The sequence below is a fragment of the Pezoporus occidentalis genome, unplaced genomic scaffold, assembly GCF_034315485.1.
Source record: "Pezoporus occidentalis ecotype Australia unplaced genomic scaffold, CSIRO_AGI_Poc_V1 ctg20, whole genome shotgun sequence".
NCBI classification, from domain to species: Eukaryota; Metazoa; Chordata; class Aves; order Psittaciformes; family Psittacidae; genus Pezoporus; species Pezoporus occidentalis.
This window is the reverse complement of record NW_026913856.1, coordinates 7,927,673-7,954,955: the sequence shown is the minus strand read 5'-3', so window position 1 is coordinate 7,954,955 and position 27,283 is coordinate 7,927,673. Positions and strand designations below refer to the sequence as shown.

At 49.8% G+C, this 27,283-nt stretch overlaps 3 protein-coding genes across 3 annotated transcripts in view; 2 read left to right on the top strand and 1 right to left on the bottom strand.

Annotated features, from left to right (window-relative positions):
* The window catches only part of IRF8 (interferon regulatory factor 8), a 209,455-nt gene that overhangs the window by 156,636 nt on the left and 25,536 nt on the right, over positions 1–27,283 (top strand). The gene's annotated exons all lie outside the window — the stretch shown is intronic.
* On the bottom strand, positions 9,751–19,945 carry EMC8 (ER membrane protein complex subunit 8). Its single transcript, XM_062618363.1, has 5 exons — positions 19,610–19,945; positions 14,205–14,281; positions 12,746–12,815; positions 12,128–12,222; positions 9,751–11,861 (listed from the first exon to the last, which is right to left on the bottom strand). The coding sequence occupies exons 1-5, from the start codon at positions 19,817–19,819 to the stop codon at positions 11,702–11,704; spliced, it is 612 nt and encodes a 203-aa protein (XP_062474347.1). The 5' UTR covers positions 19,820–19,945; the 3' UTR covers positions 9,751–11,701.
* LOC134163498 (cytochrome c oxidase subunit 4 isoform 1, mitochondrial) lies at positions 19,898–24,642 on the top strand. The gene is made up of 5 exons (XM_062618366.1): positions 19,898–20,041; positions 20,731–20,810; positions 22,243–22,410; positions 23,486–23,617; positions 24,378–24,642. Exons 2-5 carry the CDS (start codon positions 20,732–20,734, stop codon positions 24,512–24,514), a joined length of 516 nt encoding a protein of 171 aa, XP_062474350.1. The 5' UTR covers positions 19,898–20,041; position 20,731; the 3' UTR covers positions 24,515–24,642.

The following is a 27,283-nucleotide window of genomic DNA, read 5'->3' as shown; positions in this document are numbered from 1 at the left end:
ACCCACACCTTAGAACAGCAATCAGCCCTCTTCTTGCTCTCTGTCCATGCACCACATTGCCCATCCCTCCCTTCCTCCACTCATCCTTCCCCCCATTCCTCCATGTAACCATTCCTCCATCCCTCCCTCCCTCCCTCCATTCAACCATCCATCCACACCCCTCTACCCCCCCCATTCATCCCTCCATCTCCCCCCCATCCCTTCACCCATTCCTCCCCCCATCCTTCCCTCCATCCATCCCCTCCTTCCTCCCTCCATCTGCCCTGCAGGTCGCCATGGAAACCGAACCCCCCCCCCCCCCTCCCCAAATGCTGCCAGCTCCCCCCCGTCCCCCTCCCCAGCTGCCTTAGGCTCAGCCTTAGGACACCCATGGGCCCAACCCCAGCCCTTGGGGTGAGGATCACCACGGGGGTACCCGCAGGCTGGGCTATGGGGCTAAATCTCGGTGCTGCCCCACACCGGGGGCTGCAGGAAGGGGTTTGGGGGGGGGGGGGGGGTGTCCCTCCGCCCCCCGTTAACGTAGCAGCCCCCGCGGCGCCGCAGCTCCACCGGGCGCGCTGTAACCGGCTCCACTCGCGTGTCTTTTGCCATCTGCTGCTGTCATTAAAGAACGAGATTTCCATCTGCTTTCACACTCCCTCCTCTCCCGGTGCCGCCGCTCCCCGGGAACCAGCGCCCCCGGCTCCCTCCCGGGATGCGGGACCACCGGGGCGGGATGCGGGCGATGTCCGAGCTCATTTGCAATCGGTTCCTTCGATCCACTTGGACAACGGAGTGGGGGAAGTATCCCTTTGTGCTGCCCGGCAGCATGGGGTGATGCTGACAAGGGGTGGTTTTGCGGGTGCGGAGCCTCGGGGGGGCTTTATTCACCAGGGTGGCCCCGCACGGTGCCATCCCCTTCCCTGTGCTTTTAGAAGAGACAAACCCCAGTCACCGGTGTCCAAACTCACCCATGCGATGGGAGCCCCGTGTGTCCCTAAGGAGCTGGCCCTGGACAACGTGCATCCCTGTGGAGCGGGGATTGTATCCCCAGGATGCTCATGGTCAGCACTGGCTGCACGATGGTGCCCCCCCGCCCCGCCGTGCCTCTCGGGCCAGCATGGTCCCCGTCGGTGTTGGTGGCGTGACGATGATGGAGGGCACATGCAAGTGCTTCTCTCCTGGAGATGCTGCTCCTGCCTCGTCGCTGTCATTCCCGCTGCTCACACACATCTTCAAGCCTGAAGGGGCAACCAAGGGGGAAAATCATGTGTAGGGGATGCTGTTCCCTCACCTCCCTCCCTATCTCCATGGCTCAACCCCCTTACGAGCCACTAGAGAACCCACCAAACCTCCTGGCTTTGGGGTGCCCCATAGAGGTGAATACAGCAGCCAGCCCCCACCCCGATCTCCTGCCCCTGGGTAAAGGATCACTTTAATCTGCCTTTTTAATCATGAGAAAAGCCCCGTGCGGTGCAGGCAGCGGCCGGGGAGGTTTCAGCTCTTCCCAAGCAGGAAAATGCCCGGAGGGGACAGACACTGATATTTTAAATCTCTTTTTAATTAAGGATAAAGGCCTGCCTTACATAAGGCAGCTGGAAAAGGGGGGTGTCTTGTCTCTTACTGCAGACTCCAAGCTCACCAGAGGGACCTGGAGGCACAGGGGGATGTTTTGAGGCTCTGCCCTGGATTTGGGGATTTGGACAGGGACTCCCTGGATGCCTCATTTTTCCCTCTTCAGTCACCTCATATTGGGCTGAGGGAGGGTCTGTGGGACCCCCAAATCCCTTAACCTCAAGTGGCAGCATCCTCAACGCAGGGAGAGTGTGAATGGGTGCAGAGCTCCTTTTTGGGCAGTGCATCCTACCACAGCCAGCATCACACATGGGGTTTGAGCTTGGGAAGAAGCAGCTCTGTTCCTTAGAGAGGGATGCTCATTAGCTCCCCTCCCTAACTACCCAAAGGATGATTAATACGAGAGGCTCAGGGGTCAGCACTGGGATGCAGCGCTAATGGGAGATACAATATCCAGCCTTTACCCTGCTCACCCAGTGCAGCGAGGCCGGGATCATTAAAAGCTCCCACTTCCCTCTCTCTGCAGACATCACTTCTGCCATCCCCAGCCTAACTCCATTAAGAGAATTAAAGTTAGGGGAAAAGCAGATGGGTAGAAAGCTCCTGGGGTGGAATATCCCTGGGGAGAGTGGAGCAATGAAGGATGCTCCAGGCTCGAGCATTGCATCCATACCCAGAGCATCCCATCCATGCTGCCTTTTTCCCACCTCTAGGGAAACCCATTGTGGGATGCCATCAGCCCAAGGATGCTCCAGGGTAGAAGATGCAGGATGGAGCACAGGACCAGGCCTTTATATTGTTACAGGGCTGGGATAGTGGACTGGGACATCGGGGTGATGCCTGAGCATCATGTCACTCATGGGACTCCTTAAATGCCACCAGCACACTAAAACACACCAGTCCTGCCCACTTAAAGCTCCTCCTTGCATAACCATCCCCAGATGCCTTCATGGAGCAGGAGTGACCCCAGCATCTTCCCAAACCTACCTTTGAGGCAGGATAACTTGAGCCCCATGTTTTCATCCTCTCAGCAGGACCCAGCTCTCCAGCCCCACCGCTGGTCCTCGCTGCTGGAGCTGCAAGAGAGATACAGGAAGTGATGCTGGGAGGAAGGAGTGAACTGGGTTGCTCACTGAAAGCATGCACCTCTGTGTGTGTGTGCATATGTATATGTATACATCTATAGGTGCCTGGGTAGAACAGGAAGCATGAGTGCACGGCAGCAAAACCACCCGTGATGTCACAGCAACTCAGTGAGTCAATCTCAGCCACTGAGTTTTGGGAGGAACTTTTTGGTCCTATCCTGGCTTCTCTGCTCCTGGGATCAATGCTGCAAACATCTGCAGGTGAGAAGGTGGTGAATGAAGGAATCAGGCTGTTATTTGTGAAGGTAACTGGCGCAGAGGATGCTGGTCTGTGGCATTGCATCCCCTGGGGACGAGCCAGAGCAATGGGCACCAATTGGGGATGCACTGACAATGAGAGCTCCATCCTGCTCTATTTGGACATCACTGATGCTCCAAGAGCTTTCAAGTGGGTAATTCCCATTGTGGGACATCATGAAAGTGATGTTGAAACCCATTCTGAGCAAAACCACCTTTAATGGGAAATCTTCATCCTCCTGCACGCAGCTGCTGGGAAAAGCTCCTTGGGATGAGGGTCAGCCACTCATTTCGGTTCTTCCAAGCCCTGTGGCCCGCATAGAGCCAAGCAAACCCTCTGCTCCCCCTGCCCAACCTACACCACAGCTTCACTTCACCTTTCCAAGCAGCCTGAGGTTGCCCAGCCACAGCCAGCAAGAGGAAGTGGGAGCTTACCATTGCTGGGCTTAATTCTGCTTCCTTTATCAGCTCCCCACAATCACACTGAGCCTTGGCACCCCTTTGGCCAAGGAGCTGCCTCAGGGCTGGGAGTAGACCCCCACCGTGGGCCTCCCACTTTGCAACTATAGCCCAAGCATCAATAAAACTGTTTTGAGGTGAATTCTCCAGTTTTCGGCACTACCAAAACCAGCCATCCCCATCCGCTCAGGGTTGGAGGAGGGTTGTGCTGGGGAGACCCAGCCCCATGGCACAAGAGGTCTCCTCTTGGACCAGACCCCATAGCTAAGCCCTTGCATGACAAAGCAGCCCCTTCCCCATGCCACTGGCTCTTAGCCCTGCATCCGCACCACGGCACTGAGAGAGATGCTTAGATAGAGAAACCCACCCCGCCAGCATTCCAGCAGGATTGCTGGTGGCTGATGGCTTCAGCGTCGCTCCCGTGTCGGCATCAGGCCAAGGAGTATTTGCTTTCCCGATGAGTTCACGCTCCAAAAACCCCCAGACACTCATCACAAGCATCACTGAGCGGTGGCCGCGCTGCTCAGGCATGGATGCGGGATGCTCACCCAACATGTGGGGTTGGGGATGCACGGGGAAGAGGAGTGGGACCATAACCAGCCATTGTGCTCCGAGGGGATGACACTTACCCGGTCCTGGGAGCTGGAAGCACGATGCCCACCGTTGCATCCCACCTCCCACAGCATCCAGCTGCTCTGGGATGCAGGAGTGTGAGGCTGGGTGGGGGGTTCCCACTCAGGACCAGTGAGGCAGGAGCAGGTTGCAGTGAGACAGCTTGGGGTAAGGTTGGTTTCTAACCTGGTTAATCAGGTTAGCAGAGCCCCGGCTCCTCCCATCCATCCCCTGCTCCAGCCCCATCCAAGCCCAGCAAAGCCCTTGGGTGATGAGGAAACGCTGCTTTACTCTCACCCCACTGCACAAACCAGCCTGGTGCCAAGAAAAGGAGGAGCAGGAGTGCCTCTTCCCTGCAACTGAACTGCCTGGACCACTGAGCATCCCTACAAACAGTCAGAGGGGCAACTAAGTGCTTAGAAAGGCAAGTGCCAGTTTGGTGCGAGGGTGCCCAGCTCTGGCATCCCTGAGATCCTAATGTCAAGAGAGGAGCGATGCTGCAGCCTCCAGGAGCATCCCCACCTCCTCCAGCTTCCAGAAAGTGCCTGTCCCCCTTCCTGTCCAACCTTCCATCCCCAGCCAGCCCAGCAGTGGAACCAGCATCAGGGCTTCTCAAGGGGTTGGGTACCACCCCGCTGCGAGGATGCCCGGGCAAAGGCTCTGCCTCCGGAGCAGCCGCCTTTGCCTGCATTAAAAGGAGCCAGAGGCTTTTTCATGTTCACCTCCTCCGCAATTAAGAGGCGAGGCCCGGCCCTGAGACAGAGCTGAAAAGCAGCGGTTCACATCCAGGGCGCCGGCGTGCGGGGAATGCCAGCGCGCATTAAACACCCAGAGCCTGAGGGCACAGGAACCGAGGGGAAAGCTTTGAACTTCACCCGGAGATCGCAGCAAACTGATCCCAGGAGCTTGGGAGGTCTCCGGCGAGATCAGAGCATCATGGATGAGAACAAGCCCTGCTGGGATGGGCATAGAGGGGAGCAGGGAGGGGAAGCGGGTGGTTTTGCTCTAGTTTCTGCTGGTCTGGTCCTGTTATGTTCAGTGGAAAACACACAGAGGGAAAGGGCTGATTTCCTTCCTCGTCTGGCTCCTCTGATTCACCAAGTGACTGAGTATTGCAAAGCTTCAGCGTGGAGAGCTGGGCAACCAGCACAGGGGAAAGGGTGCAGCCCCAGATCCTAGATGCAGAGATGCTTGCAACCTGAGGCTCCAGTTCGGCCCCAGAAAACAAATTGGTTTAAGTGTTGCTTTGTTTTGCCTGTTCTGCTGCAAACAGCTAAAGGACAAAGTCCAAGACAGAGCCTGGCAAGCCTGATCTTCCCAAATCCCATCCCAACAGCATGCAGCATCCCATGGGGCCAGGGACCCCTCACCACCAGCACAAATCCAGTCTGAGTAGCAGAAATCTCCCCTCCATATGAGCTATTTCGATGCCTCTCTCCAAACTAACCTGTTTACTACTTTTGGGTGAGAACAAAAGGCTCCAAAACACAGGAGGGCTGGAATTAGCCTGACCTGGAGGAGCAGTTGTTGCTGAAACCATTAGCAACCAAAAGTGATGTCTTGCTGCAGCAGGGGACGTAAACACAAACATCAGCCCGCTAAAATAACTGTGGTTAGCTCTGCGGGCTGCAACACAGTGTGGTGACACGGATAGGCACAAGCACAGCATCACACACCCCTTCCTGTCCTCTCCATGGGCTGGGAAGCAAAGACACCCTTGCGCATGTACATAACATGAGGTTTGGACACCTCAAGGTGACAAGCTGTGGCCCAGGGCCCCCCCACTATGGAGCCCTGTTTGCTAGCAGTCGACCAGCACCAAGCAGATCCGAGCCACAAGTACAGGCGCAGCACAATGGGTCAGACATCCCCTTTCTATGGTAGACAGCCCTGCCTCTGATTCACATCCTTACCAGGTGATTGCTGCCTCTGATTCACATCCAACCCAGGTGATTGGGGTCACCGGCCAAACACCACCAAGAGCCAGCTGGCCACAAGGAGGAAGAGGATGGGTTCATAAAGCTTCCTTGGAGGGTCAGTATGGAGCCACCTTCACTCTGGGCAAGGCTTGTCCCTCCAGCCCCGCACTGTCCTTTGGTGACTGGCTCCCAGTTCTTCTCCCAGGGTCAGTGCTTCCCAGCCCACAAGTCCCTTCCTGCCCTGGTGTATGAGGCTGAAGCAGTGGTGATGGGGTGAGGATGGAGGGCAGCTCGCGACTTCACTGAAAGGGGAGGAGTGAGCTCACGGCTTCCCAGACGCCAGCAGAACCACAGGGAGAGGGATGTGTTTTGCAAACACTGGCCTCAAGACAAGCTTTGGCTGGAGAGCACCGGAGCTGCTCTGTTGGCTGCCTCCAAAGGAGCTGCTCCTGCACACACCAGCTGGGCTTGTGTTAGAAAGGAAGGAGGGGAAGAGGCTTTCTGGGTCACAGAGTCCCAGGGTCTGCTCACGCAGGTGACACGTCAGCCTGGCTGCCTGCTAACAGCACAATGAGGCCACTGCTCCCCACTTCTGCACTGGGTGTTTTCCAGTCCCATCCTGGCTTAGAAATCACCCTGAAAAGGGGGCTGCAGGGCCACTGATAGGCCTTGTGGAAACCAGAGGTGACAACAAGGCAGTGGGTGCTGGGAGAGGCAAAGGAACTCCCTCCCAACCCTGCACGGAGCTCCACTGCCATCCAGGACAGGCAAGTGGTACCCGGAGGGGCTGCCAGGCGTGGGAAGGGAGGAGGATGTCACGAGGAAGCAGCTGAAGATGCAGGCTGTGGGGAAACTGGAGCAGCTCCAGCATTTCCCAAGCACAGGCTCTTGGCAGGACCGGGAGAGCGAAAACCAGCAGGAACTGTGCTGGAAAACACCCCCAAAGAGAATCCATCGGGCTGTGTCAGCAGCCCCACGAGCGAGGCAGGAGCTGCTGTGACAGGGAGTAGGAAGCGAAGCAGGAAGGGAGCACATACCTGAAGCACAAAACCGGAGTGTGCCGGGCTCTCCTGCCAGACCTGCATCCAGAGAAAACCACCTCCCTGCCCGGCATGGATCTGGGAGGCTGTGGCTGGGAATTGGCTTAGGGACCTGGCCGTGGCTTCTGTGCTTCTCAGCTCGCTGAGCTCCAGGTTAATCTCAGCCCAGCTTTCCCCTTTTATCCCCTGGTACAACCCCAGTACAGTTTTTCAATTAGGTGCATCTTTTAAGCTCCAGAGCGCATTTCTAGGAAGGGATGCGCTGTTTCTCTTGGCCCTCGTGGGCTGATGCTGCGCAGAGCAGGACATGCCTGGCACCGATCCTGCCCGCATCCAGCTAAAGTGCCGCCACGCTGCAGCCGGTGCGGCGCTGCCTGGAAGCACTCACGGAGCTACCCGTTACCCCCAGCCCACCTACCGGGTGTTCTTAAGAGCAGCATTCCCTGTCTCCCTCAGCATGGCTCCAGCAGGCTGCCTGGATCACGGACCGCTTTCACCGGTCCCTTTATGGGAACAGCAAACTGACTCCGTCCTCTCCGGATCCGTGTCTGCTGCCCAGCTGAAACCCAAAGGGATATACGCAGCCAGGGTGCACTTTGGGATGAGGAGGCTGGGTGAAAATGTGGTCTAAAAGCGACAGGAAGAAGGAGAATAGATCGATCAAGACTTCAGCAGATACTTGGGCTCAGTGAGGTCGCTTCCTGATGCGGGAGAACTGGTTGCAGGGCGATTGGTGAAGCAAAAGAGGAGTTTGCGGCGCAGGAGTGTGATGTGTGGAGATGTTTAACTCAAGATGGGAATAGCAGAGACTGGGATGGATGGGAAGGAAGCAGTCTGGTCAGCTCAACACAGCCCAGCTCCTACCGGACACAGTGGGCAACCGAGCTCCGTTCCAGGAGCTGAATTAAAACACAATGGAGAAGCAGAGCTCACAAATGCACGCTGAGCACATTTCCCCTTGAGGCCAGTTTCCAAGCTGCAGTCAACCGCAAGTCCACCCCATTAACAGCCTCCTCCATTAGCATTCACGTGCTCTTTCCTATCAGCAATGCCCTCCACCGAGGAGCATCTTGAGACGTTTTACAAATAGCAGCAGCACTGGAGTGCAGCGATTAGGCCTCGAGCCAGGGAGCAGAGAGACCGGGGATTACTTCCTGCATCTGTCACTGTCACCGCTCCTCCACTTCAGTGAGGAATTCTTGGGGGCAGGGGGCTGTCTCACAGGGCACATCACAGTGCTGGAGATGGGCTCTGCACATCTGTCTGCCCCCTGCTCCAGCTGTGCTGGGTGAAGAGGTGGTGGCTCCTTCATCCTGCTCGTCTGCTTCCCACACCCACACAGAACCACAGAATGGTTTGGGTTGGAAAGGACCTTAATATTATCCAGTTCCATCCTCCCATGAGCTCTAATGAGCTGGAGGAGGTTAAGTGGTAGGTCTTCGCTTGTTTCATACTGACAAAGACTAGGGAACATCCTGTGAACAGCTCAGCTGGCAGATGGGAGGGACAAGGGAGGAAAACCCCAGCAGCACACTGCTTCACTTCCTGAATGCAGGAAAACCCCCTAAAATCCTCATTCATACACACATCAACGAGCTCAGAGAGAAAATTATACCAGTGCATTCCCTGGGAACAGGTACCTTGCTTGTGAGCACCCCTAAGAACAGCGGAATAGACACCCCTTGGCTCTTGCCACCCATCTGCTCTTCCCATTCAGGATGCTCCATAAGCTAGGAGCAGAAACCACTTCCCCTGTGCATCTAGCCCTAATTCTCCAAACAACTTCTTGGTGAAAACAACCCCTACAGCCTACAGCCCCTCCCAAACTGTTCCCTTCCATGTTTCTCAAGCTGGATGGGTATATGGAGTTTCTGGCACTGTTGGAAGTGCCACGGGTTACTTGGGGCTTGCTGGGTCTCAGGTCATTCTGGTCCTCGATTTCAAACAGAATGGATGTTTGAGCAATGTAAACTCAAGGCTCTTTGTTCTCCCCCTTGTGACTAAAGGATTCAAGGCAAGCACTCACGTGAGTCCAGCAAAGAGTAGTGTGTCCTCCCACTCGAACCCAAGCACTTTGAACTGGTATTTTCAGATACTTGTGGGGTCTCTCTATCACTGTTTTGAAATATTAGGGTTGAGAGTGGAAAGAAAAGAATCCCACATTTTGCATTTCCAAGTGCTTGAAGCCCTGCGGATGAGGTAAAATGCTGGGATTTAAATGTCTGGGTAGGCAAATGCCAAATTTCCAAATCTTGGTGAATAAGGGGGAAAAAACAATTAATGCTTCATGTCATTAATTGCTAACAAACAAACAAAAAAGTGTAGGACACCCGTTCCCTGTGCTGTCTTCCCAGGTATCACAAGGGCTCCAGCAATGGAGACACAGATGCTGGCCCCAAGATTTCTTCCCCCCCCTGAAGGTTTAAAGGGAGTTACCTTGAGCTCTGATGAATCCAATTGATCAGGCGGCCAGGAAACCAGCATTTGCTCCTGCAGGTAGGTTTGGTACATCAGCAGGAAAGGGGAACACAGCCTGAGGCTTCCTCATTCTTTCACAAGAGCCATGGTGGCTGCGGGCTGCCTGGCTTTATGAAACTGCTGCCTTTTGTCCTGCCTTCAATGCAAATAGGACAGGTGAGATAAGATCTGAGCATTGCAGAGCTTGTCCTTTTTACTTAAAGCCAGCCTGGGCTTCTACTGGTGGCAAAACACTCAAAGGACCTCATTGAAAAGCAAGCAGAAGATAAAGAAAGGGAAAAGACAAAGCACTAAAAACTGCTCCTCTTCCAGAAACATGTCTCATTGTTAGTCACAGGGAGTGTTTCCATCAGGTTACAGAGTGATGATATACATTTCGGGGGAAAAAGGCAAGATTTAAACTGTATTAGCATATATATGATCAAAGACAGAATATGACATGGAGTTACAAAGAAACACAATTCCTGTGGCTCAGGAGACATAACAGGTTATATAGCAGTGCTGACTGACAATCTCCCATAACTAATGTACTGCATCTCCCTAAGATAACATCTACCTCTGGAACAATAGGTTAGATTTCAGGAGGTGTTTGTACAAAGTAAGCCAACAGTCCTCTGCCTGCAGAGCCAGAGCCAAACATACATTTCAGAGCATTCTTGTTCCCAGGGTATCTTTTCATACAGCCATGGACATGCAGTGAAAATAGCCACTGGAATGTGTTTATCTCACTGTTTGTGAGCTAGATATATGTTCTTGTTCAACAGGTGAAAACATTTTCCCTTCCCACAACCATATCTGACTTACGCTTAGGAAAAGCTGCTGACTAACTGCCAGTCCCTTTTGTTAACACACCTTAGGGAGACAAACCCAACTGTTCAATTCTTCACTTCCTCACTGGATATGGAACCAAACCTCACATCTCACCTCCCAGTTTTATGGAATCAGAACTGCAGGGAACACCACAGCAGGACCTAGATGGAAGCATCCTGATTCTATTCACTGCTTCAGAACAGGATTTTATCCTTACACCTTACCTCTCACTAAGACCAAGAGTAAAACTTGTGCTTATTTAAGTAGAAGCAGAAGTAGACCAAGAGGTTTTGACAATCCCACCCCTCACGTTTCAAAATCAGAACACCAAGGAAGAGGCAGGAACTTGGAGACAGGCAGATCATTTGGATCTTCCACTTTTGGGTTGGAAGAGAAGGAAACCCAGAGAAACTGACGCAGGTTGGGCTTACATTTAACTAGTTTGACAAACAACGATGAACAGTAAGGCAACAAGAAGTGTGCCAGTCTGATATAAAGCTTCATTAAACTTTTTCGTATAAAACGAGCATTAATTAGAGAGACAGGCAGAAGCTGAACGAGACTGTATCTAGGCTCCTTAATTCAATGTATTTAGATCACTTGCCTTCAACTGGGAGGGACACAATTTAGACCTACTTAAATGGACAACAAATGAACCAGCTGAAAATGAGATCTGCTTATAAACCCCAAGACGACTGCATACAATTAATAAGGTATTTCACTCTTCTTTTGTAGATTCAAACTGGTTCAGGACTCATTAGTGCACTTCCAGTCCTTTTTACGCATCACTAGGTTAACATTTGGTTTCTACCTTGGGTTTAACATATTCAAGCAATATCTGTGGCTGTATGCCCACGGAGAGCAGGAATCACCATAGTGTTTGGGAATGCTGCTTTAACACATCCTTGGTAGTAGCTGTGTCATGCTAAACCACTACAAAACAGTTAACACATGAGCATCGTATGTTGTCCTCAGCATTTTGCATTTTACTGTGTCAAAAAGAACTACATTTCCAACTGTTAACCTTACATATCTGACCTTAAATTTTCCCACCTGAGGACAGGACTAATTTTCCTTGGAAGGTATTTCTATAAATCATTGAAAAGTAACCTCTCTACAGATTAGAAAAGCTTAGTCAAAACTCCGTATTATGAACAGTAGGGACAAGCAGTAGTAGTTTTGGTTTTGAAGGAATAGCAACATTCACTACAACTGGGAAGGCATCCATAAGGACAGCAGTAACTGACAGTTTGCAGTTCTTCAAGGAATCTTGCAAAAAGGATTTAACTGCTTATGGACACATCACCCTGCAATGTGACATGCCACTGCTTTTTAAGCAGGTTTCCACACAGGGTACTGAGTATTATTCTATTTACATTTAAAAATAGCATTTTTCTCTCTTCAGTACAGAGTGGGAATGCCTGTAAGTTAGTCAGTAGAAACCCCTCTAGCACAGGTGAAGGACAGCTTTGTTGATCTCTGGGTTTGTCCAGTCATTCCGGATATCATCCAGGTGATTATCGAAATCTACCAGTGTCTCGTAGGACTTGCTGTCCAAGAGAGATGCAGCGATTCTCTGGGCTTCGGTCCAATCTTCACAAAAATCACTAGGATGTAAAATAACCAGGAATAAATAGTAATCACCAGGAAAATCTCCACTCTGGAAATTAAGCCATGCTCTCTGCAGTCAGGTCATTCTGCCTGGCTGCAGAAGCCAGTTCTCTGTCACTACAGCAAAAACAGCTTTAAAAATCACTGTCAGCTACACCCACCACCCTTAGTGTCTCTCAACTACAATCAATGCTTTGCCCTTAACCGGGCAACCTGCTCTTCCTTACTACCCAAACACAAATAAACTCTGAAGTTTACTCACACATGCGGGTCCTTGCACCTCCACTTGTTCTCGTGAAGCTCATATACGTGAATGGCAGGCTCTACACACTCCATCGTAAACTTGGTGTTATCGACCTGTTGCGTACAGTAAAACACCACTTTAGTCTCCTCCTCAAGATCTCAAGTAAAGAGATGAAATAAAACCCAGTCAGTTTTTACTAACAGAGCACCTTATGCTAACCCATCCACTCTGCTGCCTTCAAATGAGCTGAATTTTAAACGTAAACTGCCAACACCTTTTGTCACTGCAGCAAGGAGGCAAAGCATTCCGAGTCTTACAAGAGTTAAGCAAGAGTTTAAGTCACAGAAGGGGGTCCGAATTAATGAACACACTGTCTTCACTCTAGCCTTGCAAGCAGAGAAAGCCTCCACTTCCTTTTAGGTGGCAGTAAGGTAACCATAGTTTCTTTGTAGACATACTAAGAACTGCACCGGCTACAGGTCACTGCATCTCCTCCCCAGAGCATTTGGAGGGAAAGAGAAAATTAGTTACTTCACTATTAAAGGACTCAGAGACTAGTGTATAAATGGTTAGTCCAACACCACAGTTATAACATTAACCACACAGAAAGAGGTGGGAGGGATTGAAATAATTTACCATTATGAGTGCTGTATCATTAAAGCCCTCTGCAATTCTGGAGGCCACCTTTTCTGCAACCTGGTTTGGGCTGCAACAGAAGATAGAAGCAACTGTGTTAGGTGAAGCAAGACATTTCAGCTGAAACCAGCAGGAAATATGCTTAAAAAGATGTGAAAATTACACTGTGTGCTTACAAACAGGAACCAGATATTAAGCTAATGCTACACTTGAGTGAAGTCAGAAAGCCAAGAAAGCCCCAGCTCCCCTCTTCAGCACCTGATCTGGATCTCAGCTACACTTAGGCAATGGGGTTTGGAATGGCAAAACGCTCACTGAATCAATGTTTTGCGGCCCCCTACTTTCTTCCACCAGACCAAAGACTGCAGCCACCTTTGTCCAGAGAGGTATTTAAAAAAGAAACCAAGTTTGCTCCCCAGTCTGCATTTGAACCCACGCGCTGCCCAGCTCCTCTACCAAAATCAGATAATCTTTTAAAGAAAAACCTTTATCCCGTTTCAAAGAATGTCAATCTCTATGTGGTGCCAGTTATCTTCAGAAATGAAATCAGAATTCAAAGAAAACCCCAACCAAGCCTATGATATTCTTTCAAACCTCAAATAGAACAGGCAAACTGTACCTTCTCCTTAAAAATGCCCCTAGCAGAATTATTTCCCTTGTAAGGAAAGGATAAATAATGCTCTTATCCCTGTTAGACACCTTAGCAGTCACAAGGATTACTTAAATAACATACTTGAGACTGAAGGATATACATTAACAACATAGCATAATACTTTAAACAAGCTGTTCATATTTATTTTAAATGCAAGTGTGATGTCCTCTCATTAGTCCTGAAACTGGATTTGTCTAATAGACAGAGGGGAAAATATTGGACACACATATCCAAAACTGTTGTGACTCCACAGAAAGGCCCCTTTATTGCTTATTGAGTAATCTGCATTACTTAGGAGGGAAAAAAAAAATGACTAATTGTGGGGAAAATAAGTGAAAAGAGATACTGCTGTGTGACTGACATCACCTTCCATTTTGAGAGCGTCCTGTCACCATGTAAGAAAATGCTTCAATAAAACTTGCAGACTATTAGTTTAACAAGAATTAGGTCACTTCTGAAAGACTTTCAAAGATACTTGGAGTCAGTCGAGTCTACAAGATCTGTACTGAACAAGCAAACATGCCTGCAAAATTTGGCTATTTCCCTGACAACTGCAATTAAACTGGCTGGCAGTCATTCAAAGACTGGCCTTTTTTAGTATCCACCGAAGAGGAGTGGTTCTGGAAAGACTGGGGTTTCTGCACCTGAACAAAGGCCATACCCACCAGGCTCCAAGAAGACAATGTGAAAGCAGATGACAGTTGTCAAAGTTAATCAACACGCATGATTTATGTCGATGATTTTTGCTGGCAGAGTACAAAGTACAACATAAAAGAGCAAACAGAAGGAAATATTGCACCAACACACCTGGCATCTTTCACGCGTTCGTTTGCCTGGTAATATCCAGCTATCACGTAGCTATTCTCTTTGCACCAAGAGTCAATCTGAAAAAGTAATTGGAACAAGTAAGACCAGGAAAAATAAAGAAGAAACCCCCCACAGAACTACGGAAATCTCATGTTTGCCCTGCAAATGGAATAGTAATTGAAGCATTATGGTATCTTTGCCAATTGCTTCTTTAAATATATACATATTTATATGTATTTATGTGTAGACTCACACAGTTTGGCTAATTTAACTAGAACAGAGAAATCAAGCCGAACATTTAAGAGAATTGTGGAAAACATTAACCAAATGGAGCAAAAGAACAAGAAGTTACCTCAGTCAAAGCCTGGCCTAAATTTTAATGACAGGACTATTAACTTCTGCAATGCTGCCTGGGAAAGGAGTCTTGGTCTTACCTATTGCCCTTGGTGGCTGTTTATTCAGTAGACTCTAGAAAACGTTCACCATGTGGATGTGTGACTGTACTGTCATTCAAAAAGAGATTGTTGACTTTATTTCTATGCAGTATTATGTAGTATAATAATGTAGTATTTCTAGGGTGAATGTAACCTTTTTTACCTTCATTAGAAAACAAAGCTTGAAGTGAAAGGTGTGAGGCAGAAAAAGTTTGCCCCATTTTTTCAACCCACTCCATTACAAAAAAGGCTTTTGTGGTAAAACTGTTTTTCTTTGAGAGCTCCTCCTTATTTAACACCTGCATGTAAATGCTAAAATGTAAGCACTTTGCACACAACTGATGTAACTTGTGATTTACACAAGTACAAAACTTTATGTAGTTTTGGGGCTTTATTAAGTGCAGGCTCAGCATGCACACGCTGCTGCTCTTTCTGGCTCTTGCTGGATCTGAATTCTTCCTGCTGAGTCCATCTTTCTTTAAAATACTTATATATATGATGTTTCTCCTTATAACTGAGGATATCAAGTCAGCATAATACAAAGCCCTGAAAGACAGAAGTGGAGAAAGCACCTAGAATTTTCTTTTGCAGTCCCTAGAGAGCATGCATCAAGAAAACCTCAACAGCTATATTAAAATGGGAGTCCAAAAATAACTGATGCTGACCTGTCACATCCTGTAAGTCAAATCAACCTCATTTTTAGCAGTAATTATAGTATTAGACTGCATAAACAAACAAAGCCATGTGAAATAATCCTGCCCCTACAAAGGGATGACATGGATTTACGTGATAAAAGAGGAGCTGTGTAGCCCTCCTATACCTGAAGGCCATCTGCTGTTTCAATTACAAACCCATTTTGAGGGTTTAGGACTATGGTTTTAATTGTCAGTGGCTTGAAAGCTTGGCATTAAAGCCAGAAGAGAAGACACTGAAATTAATAATAAAAAAAAAAGAAGTCAATCAATTTGAAAATTAAAAACCTTAGTTCTAAATCAATTTTTGTTGTGTACTGAAAAATGACTTAAAACAATGAAAGAGAGGAAGATTTTTAAACTCTCTGTTCCCTGAGTGGTAATTAAAAACTGCCTCTGTTAAAAAAATAACTCAGGAAAAACCCATCTTTTTGGAATTCAAGCAGTTTCCACATGCACTTTCCAAACACTCTCTAACCACAGCCCTGCCGCCACATGTAGCCTCAGCAGCAATTACCCCCGATATTTTTAGTCATGCCCAGCCCTGCCAAGGACAAGCCAGCGGGAGATAAACTGTATCTCGCTTCCATACGGCATGTGTCAAAAGCAGCCTGCCCCTGGGTTTCCTGCAGCCACTAAAGCGTGTGTAGGAGGGCCTGGAGAGCCCAGGGAGGGGAAAGGCTGTAACCTACCACCCTTCTGACCACGGGTCCAAGCACTGGGAAGCTGGCCACGGGAAGTGCTGCTCGGTGTGGTGCTGTTTGTGCTCTTTTTGAGAAGAATATGGCTGCAAACCCACATCAATTAGATGAGAAATTCAAAAGCACAAAAACAACTCCCCCCCCCCCCCCCCGATGTGAAACTTAATTCACTTTTTCTTTAATGACTCCGTTTTCAAAAGGGATTTCAAACTGATGAGCCAAAGTGCAAATTAAATGCACACGCTTCTGCTCTCTTCTTCAGAGCTACAAACCATCAGGTGCTGCTGCGTGTTTAACAACATCTAATTTTGTGGATTCCTTGTACCTAACTGCTCCTCACAATTTTTAGGAGTTACCACGTGGATAAGCATATTTTCGGGCTAAATCTGGAGACTACTGCTCCCATTTAATGTTCTGGGATAATTCAGGTGAGATGAGGAGGTGCAGCTCGAGGAGCTGGTTCTATAAAACCCTCACACAGACCACAGGCTGACCAAGAATCAGCAGTAATTGAACTGAAGAGAGACAGATCACATCAAAACCTGCCAAAGCTGTAAAATCCTTTAGAAACAGAAGTGCTTCGTTACAAACTCTCAGTTTCAATGCTAATCTCACCGATTTATTCAGTAACCATGTGTTATGTGGCACAGAACACTCTCCTCTTCAACCTTACAACAATAAAACCCAATTCTCTTAGCTGCCGAGCCAGTATTTACTGACACCTTTGCCTCTGTTTAAACAAAGAACGGGAGCAAAAGGCCCCAGGCTCTTGTTGAGCAGAGAGTTTTAAAGCTGCCAAGCATCACAGGAGTCATCAAATGTGATTGCAAAGCCCTCTGCAAGTCCTAATTAATGTGGGAAATGCCAGGGGTTTCCCATCTTCGGCTTTTTGAATCAAAACCCAAGAGCAAATGCATAAGCCACTAGTGTTTCTTTGGTTCCATAACGATCGGCTTACTGTAGATATGGTAAGATACTTCAGATATTGCAAGAAAGAGGATTTATTTCCTAATAATCTGATCCTGGAGCAAGATTCACACTAGAAAACTACACCAAAAGCCTAAAATTCATGAAAATTCACTGCAACTAACCATACAGAAAAACATCTCTATTTAAAGACAAATCCTACACATACTTTATTATGCATGTTATTTTATACTTCACTAGCAACTTCCACTCATTCCCACAGGAAAAACAAATTACTGCTGTTCCAAAAGGTAAAGTCAAGCCCTGCCTACATTAAAGCAATTCTAAACAGGATTATTACATTTTCCCAGGCTCTACCATGAGGAAAACCATAAGCAGGAAATGATTACATTCACAGTGTTACTCCTACACTGTTACACTGGTGTAAATGTGTTTAAGACTGACAAATATTGTGTGCTTCACAAGGGCACAGGCCAGGGCTTGGGCTCAGCTCCTGTTCCTACGCCTCTGGCTGCACATCGTCATTTCCAGGCTTTGGAATGATCTCTACATTCCCATGGCACCATCTCAACTACAGAAAACTGGAAATTATTTATGAGCAAATATGTTTTCTTCATTAGGCTATCTATTAAACTGAGGGGAACATTCAGGACAAGAAGTCTAGAAGGATCAGGAATTAGTTACTTTTAAAGGTATAAAAAGGGACAGATTTTCTCCTGATAAGAATGACAAGTCTCAAAATGGACAGAAAAGTCCAGAGCTCAAATCACACCCAGATCTCACTTTATGCCTACAGTGAAGGTGCCAAAACACTTCTTTGCCTCCAGATTTGCCCCAATCCACGCCAACTCCCTATTACAATATATCCAAGCATGTTTTGCTCCCCATTCCTTCTGGTTTGAGGACTCTCCCCAGATGCCTGGTGGAATGGAGCTGTGGCCCAGTGCAGGGTGGCTCCTGCTCTGCCTGAACAGGGAGTTGAGATGGGAAAGTGCTGGTCCTGCATTCCTGACATCACTCTCATCCTGCTTGTACGATGTGAGAGGGGGGAAATGGATTATCCCATGATGACTTACTGTAAGGCCCTTTCACAGCAGTGGGCAAGGTGCGGGATACAAACCAGGAGTGCTTGGCTGCCCCTAGCTACCCTATGGTTAATGGACTGACAGCAAGCTGGCAAGATACTAAGTGAGATTTCACACACAAACAAGACCTGCAGTATGAAGAGACATTATTCTTTCTTCCTAATTAGGCTAATAGCTTCCATAAATGGGGAAAGTACAACAAAATGAATTAAGAAATACATACTTATCATTGAATGGTTTGGGTTGGAAGGGACCTTAAAGCTCATCCAGTTCCAACCCCTGCCTGGGCAGAGACACCTTCCACTAGAGCAGCTTGCTCCAAGCCCCTGTGTCCAACCTGGCCTTGAACACTGCCAGGGATGGGGCAGCCACAGCTTCTCTGGGCACCCTGTGCCAGCGCCTCAGCACCCTCACAGGGAAGAGCTTCTGCCTAAGAGCTCATCTCGGTCTCCCCACGGGCAAGTTCAAGCCATTCCCCTTGGCCTGCCCCTACAGGCCTTTGTCCAAAGCCCCTCTCCAGGTTTCTCCTCTTTTTAACCACTGGAGCTGCTCTAAGGTCTCCCCTTCAGGAGCCTTCTCTTCTCCAGGCTGACCCAGACCAGCTCTCTCAGCCTGACTCCAGAGCAGAGGTGTTCCAATCCTTGCAGCATCTCCATGGCCTCCTCTGGCCTCACTCCAACAGCTCCACGTCCCTCTTGTGCTGTTGCCCTAGATCTGGATCAGGACTGCAGGCGGTGTCTCCTCAGAGGGCAGCAGAGGGGGAGAAACCCCTTCCTCAGCTGCTGCTCACGCTCTGGGGGTGCAGCCCAGCAGACAGCTGGCTTTTGGGGCTGTAAGTGCACACTGTTGGCTCATGCTGAGCTTCTCATCAACCAGCACCCTCAAGCCCTTCTCCTCAGGGAGGCTCACAACCCACTCTGCATCTGTATTTGTACTTGGGATCACCATGACCCAGGTGTAGGACCTTGCACTTGGTCTTACTGAACTTCACATGAGGTTGGCACTGGCCCACCTCTCGAGCCTGTCCAGGTCCCTCTGGATGGCATCCCTTCCCTCCAGTGTCCTGACTGCACCACGCAGCTTGGTGTTGTTAAACTTGCTGAGGGTGTCCTCAATCCCACTGTCCATGTCACTGACAACAGGAGCTACTCAGACGCAAGAGATACTTGTGTCTGTACTCAGAGTGCCCTTTTCCAATCAAAGATTGCCCTTTTCTAACCAGCTGACACTGCTTTGAGATGCCTTAAAGGTAAACTGGGATATGCTCTTTCTGCTGTAGAACAAGGGAATGTCCTCTGGGAGTTACTCAGGGAATAATAACACCAATATAAATAGCAGCTTCCCTGCACTTAAAAGGAAATTAGACAAAACTAAAGGGCTCTGTAACTGCTATTTCCCCAGTGGACAGGCCTCGGGGTTTCCCCACTTTAGGCAGACTCTGCTCCCTATACCAGAACCACCCCAGGCCCCTCAAAACCAGCCCCTCCTCACCCCAAGCTCAGCCAGGCCCTGGCAGCCATCCCTCCCGTGCCCACCACCCCACAGCCCCCAAACTTGGCCCCTTACCAGCGTGAGTGCCACCTCCAACATGGGCGCCAGCGCCAGGGTGCCGTGGAAGAGAGGGATGCAGTCCACGAAGAGCGAAGGGGGCCCGGCCTGCTCTCGGCGCGGGGCTCCCGAGGGCCGCTCGGCCACCAGCAGCCCGTTCACGGCGCAGTGCGGGTACTTGGCGCTGTGCAGCACCATCTTACAGTAGGCCTGCGTGGTCAGCTTCATCCTGCCGCGGCCCCGGTACCGACACCGGCTCCGCCGCCTCCCCTCAGGTCTCTCGCTTGCCGCAAAGCGTCGCCAAACACCGCCGAGCACTGTCGTAAAAGCGAGGCAGACAGTCCGCCGCTATCCCATCAGCCCCTCGGAAGGGGCCGCGCTTCCCGGTGTGCACCGCGCTTCCGGTTCGGCGGCTCTTCCGTCGCAGCGCGGCGTAGAGGACGGTGTCAGGTCGTCGGGCCGCGACGGGCCCCGGGGCTAAGGGGGGGGACACCGGGGACAAGGAGGGGGTTACTGGGCCACAGCGGGGACGCCCCGCGGCTCCCCCTCGTCCCGGGGGGGGGGTTGTGGTTGGATGGGGGGGCCGCTGCGCGCTGCGGTCTCCTCCCCCGCTTGAAGGCCCCTCAGCGCGGCCCCGCGTCGGTGTGTCGCTGCTGTCGCGTTGTGTCGGGCGTTATCGTGATAGCGTTGGGGGGTTGTGGGGGAGTGATAGAACCGTGTCCTGCAGCGCCGGTGCCGGTCTGCGGCATACACCGTTAGCAGGGCGTGTGTCCTTGTCGCGGGCGCGCCAACGTTGGGTGGTGCTGAGCCGTTTAATGGATGCGGGATGCGTTTAGTGAATGCGAGGTGCGTGTAGATTCTCGTTTCGAGCTCCTGGGTTGTGCCAAGTAACGATTTGTTACCGAGTGAAAGCGTTTAGAGGGGCCGACTTAAGCAAGGGCTGGCACTGGAACAGGGAGAGGAAGGTTTAATCCCAGTCACTTAGGTAAGGGAATGACCCTGAAAACCGAGTACTGGAAGGACAGGAAGCCTCTGGTCTGGCTATTTTATAGTCTCGTGGAAAACGGCGTTATTTCACCTTTGTGCATTTGATGTCTTTGCCTCACCTTGACTTACCTGCTGCTGTTTTGTGCTGACAGGATGTTGGCTTCCAGGGCATTCAACCTTATTGGGAAGAGAGCCATTTCCACCTCCATCTGCCTGAGAGCTCATGGACATGGTAGGTGGTATTGTATAAATACCAAATACTGCTTTGGTATTTTAGTGAGGGTAATGGGAGGAGCAGTTTAGAGGAAGAACACAAAAAGCTGCTGCTTTTTGTTGAGATAGAGGAGGGATGGCGGGGCTGGTGGCGGTAGAGCTGAGCAGGCTGTGCCAGCAGATGGCATTGTGGAGGTGCAGGCAAGGTTGAGGGCTAGGCAAAAACCAGGATGGAAAATGGAAACAGGCTGAGAGACTGGGCTGGTTCAGCCTGGAGAAGGCTCTGGGGAGATGTGCCGGAAGGGAGAAAATCTGGAGAGTGTCTTGGGAGAAGGGATGTAGGGACAGGCCAAGGGGAATGGCTTTAACCTGCCAGAGGGGAGACTGAGATGAGCTCTTAGGCAGAAGCTCTTCCCTGTGAGGGTGCTGAGGCGCTGGCACAGGGTGCCCAGAGAAGCCGCAGCTGCCTCATCCCTGGCAGTGTTCAAGGCCAGGTTGGACACAGGGGCTTGGAGCAAGCTGCTCTAGTTGAAAGGGGTCCCTCCCTGTGGCTCAAGTGGTTTGTCATGATTTAAGCCCAACTGGTAACTCACAGCCACGCAGCTGCTTGCTCCCCTCACTCCCGGAGGGAGAGGGAGGAGAATTGAAAGAGTGTAACTCCCACAGGCTGAGATAAGAACAGTCTAGTAACTAAGGTATAACACAAACCGCTACTGCTACCACCAGTAATAATAATGATAAAGGTAATATCAAGGGCAGAGAATATAAAACTGAAAGGGGAAAAGGAAAACAAACACAAGTGATGCACAACACAATTGCTCACCACCCGCTGATCGATACCCAGCCTGACCTGAGCAGTGATCTGGGCCTCCCAGGTGACTCTCTCCAGTTTCCATACTGGGCATGACGTGCTGTGGCATGGAATACCCCTTTGGTTATTTTGGGTCAGGTGCCCTGGCTCTGCTTCCTCCCAGCTTCTTGTGCCCCTCCTCACTGGCAGAGCATGAGACTGAAAAGTCCTTGATCTGGGTAAGCATTACATAGCAACAACTAAAACATTGGTGTTATCAATGGTGTTCTCAGGCTAAAGCCAAAACACACCACTGCACCAGCTACTAAGAAGGAGAAAAATGACTTCTGTTGCTGAACCAAGGACAGGGTTGGAACTGGATGAGGTTTAATATCCCTTACAACCCAAACAAGTCTGTGATTCTATGATTAATAAGGTGATTTAGGGTATAACCTTTTTATATATCCCCCTTCTGCTTTATTCTTTCACTCTTAAAATAGCACCCATTTTAAATGCTTCACCTGGAAGTCTTCTCCTTCCTGGATTCTTTAGCTGACATCACTTTTTTGACTGAGCTGTTGGTTTTTTTTTGTATTGTAATCAGTAAGAGATGCTTGTGCAGGAGTCAGAAGCTGTGTGTCTCTTCTGTTCCCCTGTGCAGCTGGTGTTGTCAAAGCGGATGATTTCAGCCTCCCAGCCTATGTTGACCGCCGTGATATTCCCCTGCCTGAAGTGGCCTTTGTGAGGGATCTCTCTGCTCAGCAGCAGGCTCTGAAAGAGAAGGAGAAGTCATCTTGGACTGCACTGTCTGCTGATGAGAAAGTTGAACGTGAGTAATGGGGGCTTTAAGTCACCTCACATCTACCAGTAGAGCGATCTAACCTGTTGTGTGTTAATTACTGACACCTGGTAGTGTAGCCACTAACCCCTGGGCCTCCTGATGGCTCTGCCATCAGGAGCTTTGTTAATTCCAGTGGAGCTGCTTGTGCTTACACATGCAGAGGTCAGTGCTTGGTCTTCCTGCGATCCTTGGTGCTGTTTCAAAGTCAGACATTCCTGCTGTTGTGTCTGTTATGTACCTGAGGTCAAGTCCAGCAATTTCTTCTTTTTCTAGGAAATAATAATTATACTTAGTTCTTGATTCCTGTCTACTTTCAACAAGCCAGATCTCCTCGCTACAACAATATGCAGTAGTTAGTCCAGCTGAGTAAAAATGAACCTGGGGATTGGAATGTTAATGACCACTGACCTCAGCATTGCCAGATTTTGGCTGATTAAAGTGCCAGGCAGGTGTTTTGACTTGCAAATAAAACTGAATTGCCTTTTCAAACTAACATCATGGTATGCCAGTGAGAACCCGCTTTGAGAACATGCTGTGTCTGCCCCTGTCAAAGGTAGAAGGCTTAAAACTCCTTTGGGAATGGCTGTAATATGCATAAGTACGCTCCAGGTGTGATGTTCTGAATGTCAAATTCATTTGGACCTTGGTGACAAAGGTGAGAGAAACCTTCTGAGATACAAGTGCTCCTGTTGAAGTGATTCGTGCTCAGAAGGTTTGGTTGCAGTAACTGCTGGGGGTTGGAGGGGAGGAAGAAGAGCTCTGTTCCTCCTCCTTTTTTGGACTGATAATGCAACTTTACAATAATCTCTAAAATAGAGGTAAACATCAACCTGCTGGGGGCGAGTCATATGGTGATGGTGAAGCAACACTGTGGCACGAGGGCCTTGGTTTTGGTGCAGGAGAGTCCAGCTAATTCAGAAGCTCTTTAACATCACTTTCGATGTTAAATTGATTTGGCTTTAAGCTTTGGTAACCCCCTTCTGGAGCATGGCACGTGGGCTGCAAGTCACAGCAGAAGGGAAAGGAATAGTTTGATGCTTTTAACTTGTATTTTTTTTTGCAGTGTATCGTATCAAATTTAATGAGACCTATGCAGAAATGAAGAAAGGAACAAACGAATGGAAGACTGTTGTTGGTGGAGTGCTGTTCTTTCTCGGTTTAACTGGTTTGATCCTCATTTGGCAGAAACACTTCAGTAAGTAAACACCGTACGGTGCTAACTCTTAAATGAAGAGCAAGATCAGTTGATATTTGATGGGGAAAACAGTGATGGGAAATGAGAGATTTGCTGTGAGCCACTCCAGGGAGTCTGTGGTGTATACATCAGCCATGCTGGTGCCCTCCTCGCACTTGCTGTTTGTTAGTCTCTGAAAACTCAGTTCTGGATCTTCTTTATGGAGATCAGCAGGGGTGTAGTGTGAGTATTCAAGAAGCTCACTCACTGAGAGGTGAAGGTGGTGGAGAGAGCTTTGGTGGGAGGAAAAGGAGGGGAAAGAGCGGTGATACCGCTGATCCCAGAGCTTCCCTTCTCTGAAACCTGCTGTTGCAAAAGCTTCTTGCTGCTTTGGTAGTAAACATTTGGGTTTCTGCCACGTTTGGCTTCATTCCCAGCCAACGTTGCTCCCCCAGGGGAGCCTTCCAGCTGCCGCAAGGCAGAGCATGCAGTTAAATGAGCTGTTCTGTGTCCTGAGGCTTCATCTACTTGCAGTGAAAGTAGAGGGTTGTTGTCTTGGTACAAGCCTTTAGAGATGAACGGAAACAGCTAGGGAATCGATGTGAGAATCCCGCCTGAGCTGAGTGCTTCAGGACTCGGATGTAAGGAATGCAGGTTTGGAGAGATGATGGTGTGTGGGTGATCGGCACCTGTGGCTTTGGGGGGAAAAAGCTTTTCATTAGTGAAACTTCAGTTCCCAGCTTCGTATTGTAATGTGATTCCACCTGCCTTTGAATTGCAGTGTATGGCCCTATTCCGCACACCTTCTCCGATGAGTGGGTGTCGGCACAGACGAAGAGAATGTTGGACATGAGGGTTAATCCAGTGGAAGGCATCTCTTCCCAGTGGGATTTTGAGAAGAACGAGTGGAAGAAATAAGGCAACTCAGTACAGCCTGTTCTGCTTGAATATGAAATGATTCCATCACCTATGTGTGACCTCGTTGTTGTGTACTGGAACAACCTCTCCACCTACATAGAGGCTAATAAATGTCTGGTGAACTTGAAGGTGTCCTTTTATTGGTGTATGGATGTGTGTGGTGTGATGGGAATCTGACGGGCAGAGCTTTCCTGGGTAATCTCATCATAGATGGTGTGTGTTCAAGGGAATGTCTCTGGGGCACAGCCAGCCATCCTGCTGTGCAGAGGTCAGAGCTACATGTAAGGTAAGCAGATCCCAGCCACGGCAGAGACTCTGCATCCCGTAACCACTCCAAAAATAGCATGTCAGTGCTCCAAAAGGCCAAGTCGAAGAGAGCAGGGGGTGTGGTGGATGGCAGCTCTGCTCCATCTGCCTGTCCTTGTGAAGGGAATGTGAGGAAGAGATGGAATTACTACATCTAGTTAAACCAAGAATAGGTTTAGACCCCACACCTTGCCTTATGTGTGAGGTGATGGTGCTTGGAGGGGATCACTGCAGAGTGGGGAGGGAAAAAAATCTGTGTTTAGTGGGAGCATATGGAATTTTATTAAACAGTGGGTTGGACACATTCTGGTTCATGGCTTAGTATTTCCAGGGCCTGAGCTAAGAAAGGTGGTGCCTTTGCTTTGCTCTGTCTGTAGCTGCTGACTTTCTCCCTTTGGCTAGTCTTTCTGAAGGCAGACTTCTGCTGTCATCTTAAAAACACCCCTCTGAAGACTAAAACAAGCTTCAGCTTCAGTTTGCTGTCTTCCTGCATTGGTTTTAAATCCATGTGCATGTTTAGCAGCTGAGGTGGAAACCCTGGGGTGGCCTCAGCTGCATGTGGTGACCTGCTGTGCTGCGGCTGGCCAGCTTTTCCCTTCCAGAGAGATGGAGGTTTTTAAGATGAGATGATTTGATGGGAATTAAGCCATGAGCTCCCTTTCCTACATCTGAAACATCCCTTAGGTGAAGTGCTTATCTCTGGGGCGCTGAGGAGGATGTAACAAGGATGACACAATCACAGCCTGGTGATGGCTGCGGGGTTTTTGCTACACTTGTGGTTTGCTTTCCTCTGCTCTTCATATAGCTGGTGCCTCTGGCAGGCTGCTGGCGCTGAGCTGGGAAGGGGCCAGCAAGCTGCTAGGCAGATCTGCTTTGGAAATGGATGTTCTGAAGCATGTGCTAGAATAGCAGTGCTGCTTTACAGCTCCTCTTAGCTCCATTCCTGCAGGGAGGGGGAGATGGATTTATCCCCAGTGCTCCATTAGCTGCCGGTTATTTGTGCCACGCTCTGATTTCTGAGGTAAGTTCCCTATTCTGCATTCTGCTCTCATTCCTGTGGCTGGGATGAATTAGCATGAATGGGAGAGATATCCCATGGAGTGCAGGTCTTGTACCAGCCTGTAGCATGCCAGAATGATGCCCAGAAGCATCTCTGTGACAAGGGAGTTATTCCTGCCGGGAACAACCTCCCATTCACTCTCCCTAAAGGGTTGTGAAAGCCTCATGGAGCCCAGGATAGAAACCTGAGCCTCACGATGGCCCTGGATCCTTATTTCCTCCTCCCCTGCCTGGCAGCAGCCACTCTCCTCCAACCCTTTCACCCTAGAGCACGGCGCAGGGACCTGCTGGAGCAGCTTATGGCCTGTGAGTGAGCCGAGTTTGCCAGGGCTCTGCATGCTCCTCTCCTGGCACATGTTCCCCTTCCTCCTGCTCTTGGCAGAGGGATGCGCTGTTGGGAGGTGATGGATCTCACCGTCCTGACTGTGATTTTGGGGTGTTTGTTTGCAGATAGCCTTGGATACTGAGAAGCCACCTGAATCCTGATCCTGGGGGCAGGAAAACCATGGGGAGTGGAATGACCAAGGTACTGGGGGCCAGTGGGACGGTGGCCAGCTTGTCCTTAGGCAGGACCTTCTGCAGCGCAGGGGGATTCTTGTTCAGAGCCACCATGATCATAGAACGGTTTGGGTTGGAAAAGACCTTAAAGCTCATCCAGTTCCAACCCCCTGCCCACCTTCCACTTAGACCATGTCATCCATTATGCTCTAAATAAAACCCTTTGGATATTCCCTTTCTCATTCCCATTTGAAGCACTAAGCACTTAGGCAACTAAGAAAGCAAACGGTGGTTGCTGGGTGCCTGTGGGTGCTGGAGGTGCAAAGGATGCTGCAGGGGATGAAGGGGACTGTTGGGATCCATTATCCTGGGATGCTGCAGAGGGTGAAGGGAACTGTTGGGATCCATCATCCTGGGATGCTGCAGAGGATGAAGGGGACCGGTACAGCTTTATACGCTTGTCCCTTGGGTGGTAAGGCAGTGGCGTTAGCATCCCCCGGGCTGATGGGGTCCCTGCAGGGGAATTTCCTCCCCCTGCCACCCCTGGGACACGTTTGTGCCCAGCAGCTACACACAGCAAAGGGGAATGCGATGTTTTGCTGCTGCTTGCTCCTCAGCTGAGCTCCAGGGCTGACAGAGGGGATTGATTTCTGCTGCTGTCCTTAAATAACCGTTCGGTATGTGCGTTATTCAGTTTAAAATTAGACCCTGAGACAACAACAGCGAGACCAGATCAGGGCAAACTCTCTCTGCATGGCTCTGGTGTGGTTTAACACCGGCATTTCATGCCCTGTGCATGCAGCCTCACCTACAGAGTGGCTTTTACAGCCCCCCTGGTGCCACCGACCCCACTTGGGGAGCCCAGGCTGCCTTTGCCAGGGGATGGGTTGGTGCAGACATGTTTGT

Coding starts and splice junctions, on each gene's coding strand:
- EMC8 (XM_062618363.1), bottom strand. CDS start 19,819: ATGAAGCTGACCACGCAGGCCTACTGTAAGATGGTGCTGCACAGCGCC. Junction 14,282..19,609: donor TGGAGGTGGCACTCACGCTG/GTAAGGGGCCAA, acceptor TTACTTTTTCAG/ATTGACTCTTGGTGCAAAGA. Junction 12,816..14,204: donor GAACGCGTGAAAGATGCCAG/GTGTGTTGGTGC, acceptor CTTCTGTTGCAG/CCCAAACCAGGTTGCAGAAA.
- LOC134163498 (XM_062618366.1), top strand. CDS start 20,732: ATGTTGGCTTCCAGGGCATTCAACCTTATTGGGAAGAGAGCCATTTCC. Junction 20,811..22,242: donor CCTGAGAGCTCATGGACATG/GTAGGTGGTATT, acceptor TCCCCTGTGCAG/CTGGTGTTGTCAAAGCGGAT. Junction 23,618..24,377: donor CATTTGGCAGAAACACTTCA/GTAAGTAAACAC, acceptor TTTGAATTGCAG/TGTATGGCCCTATTCCGCAC.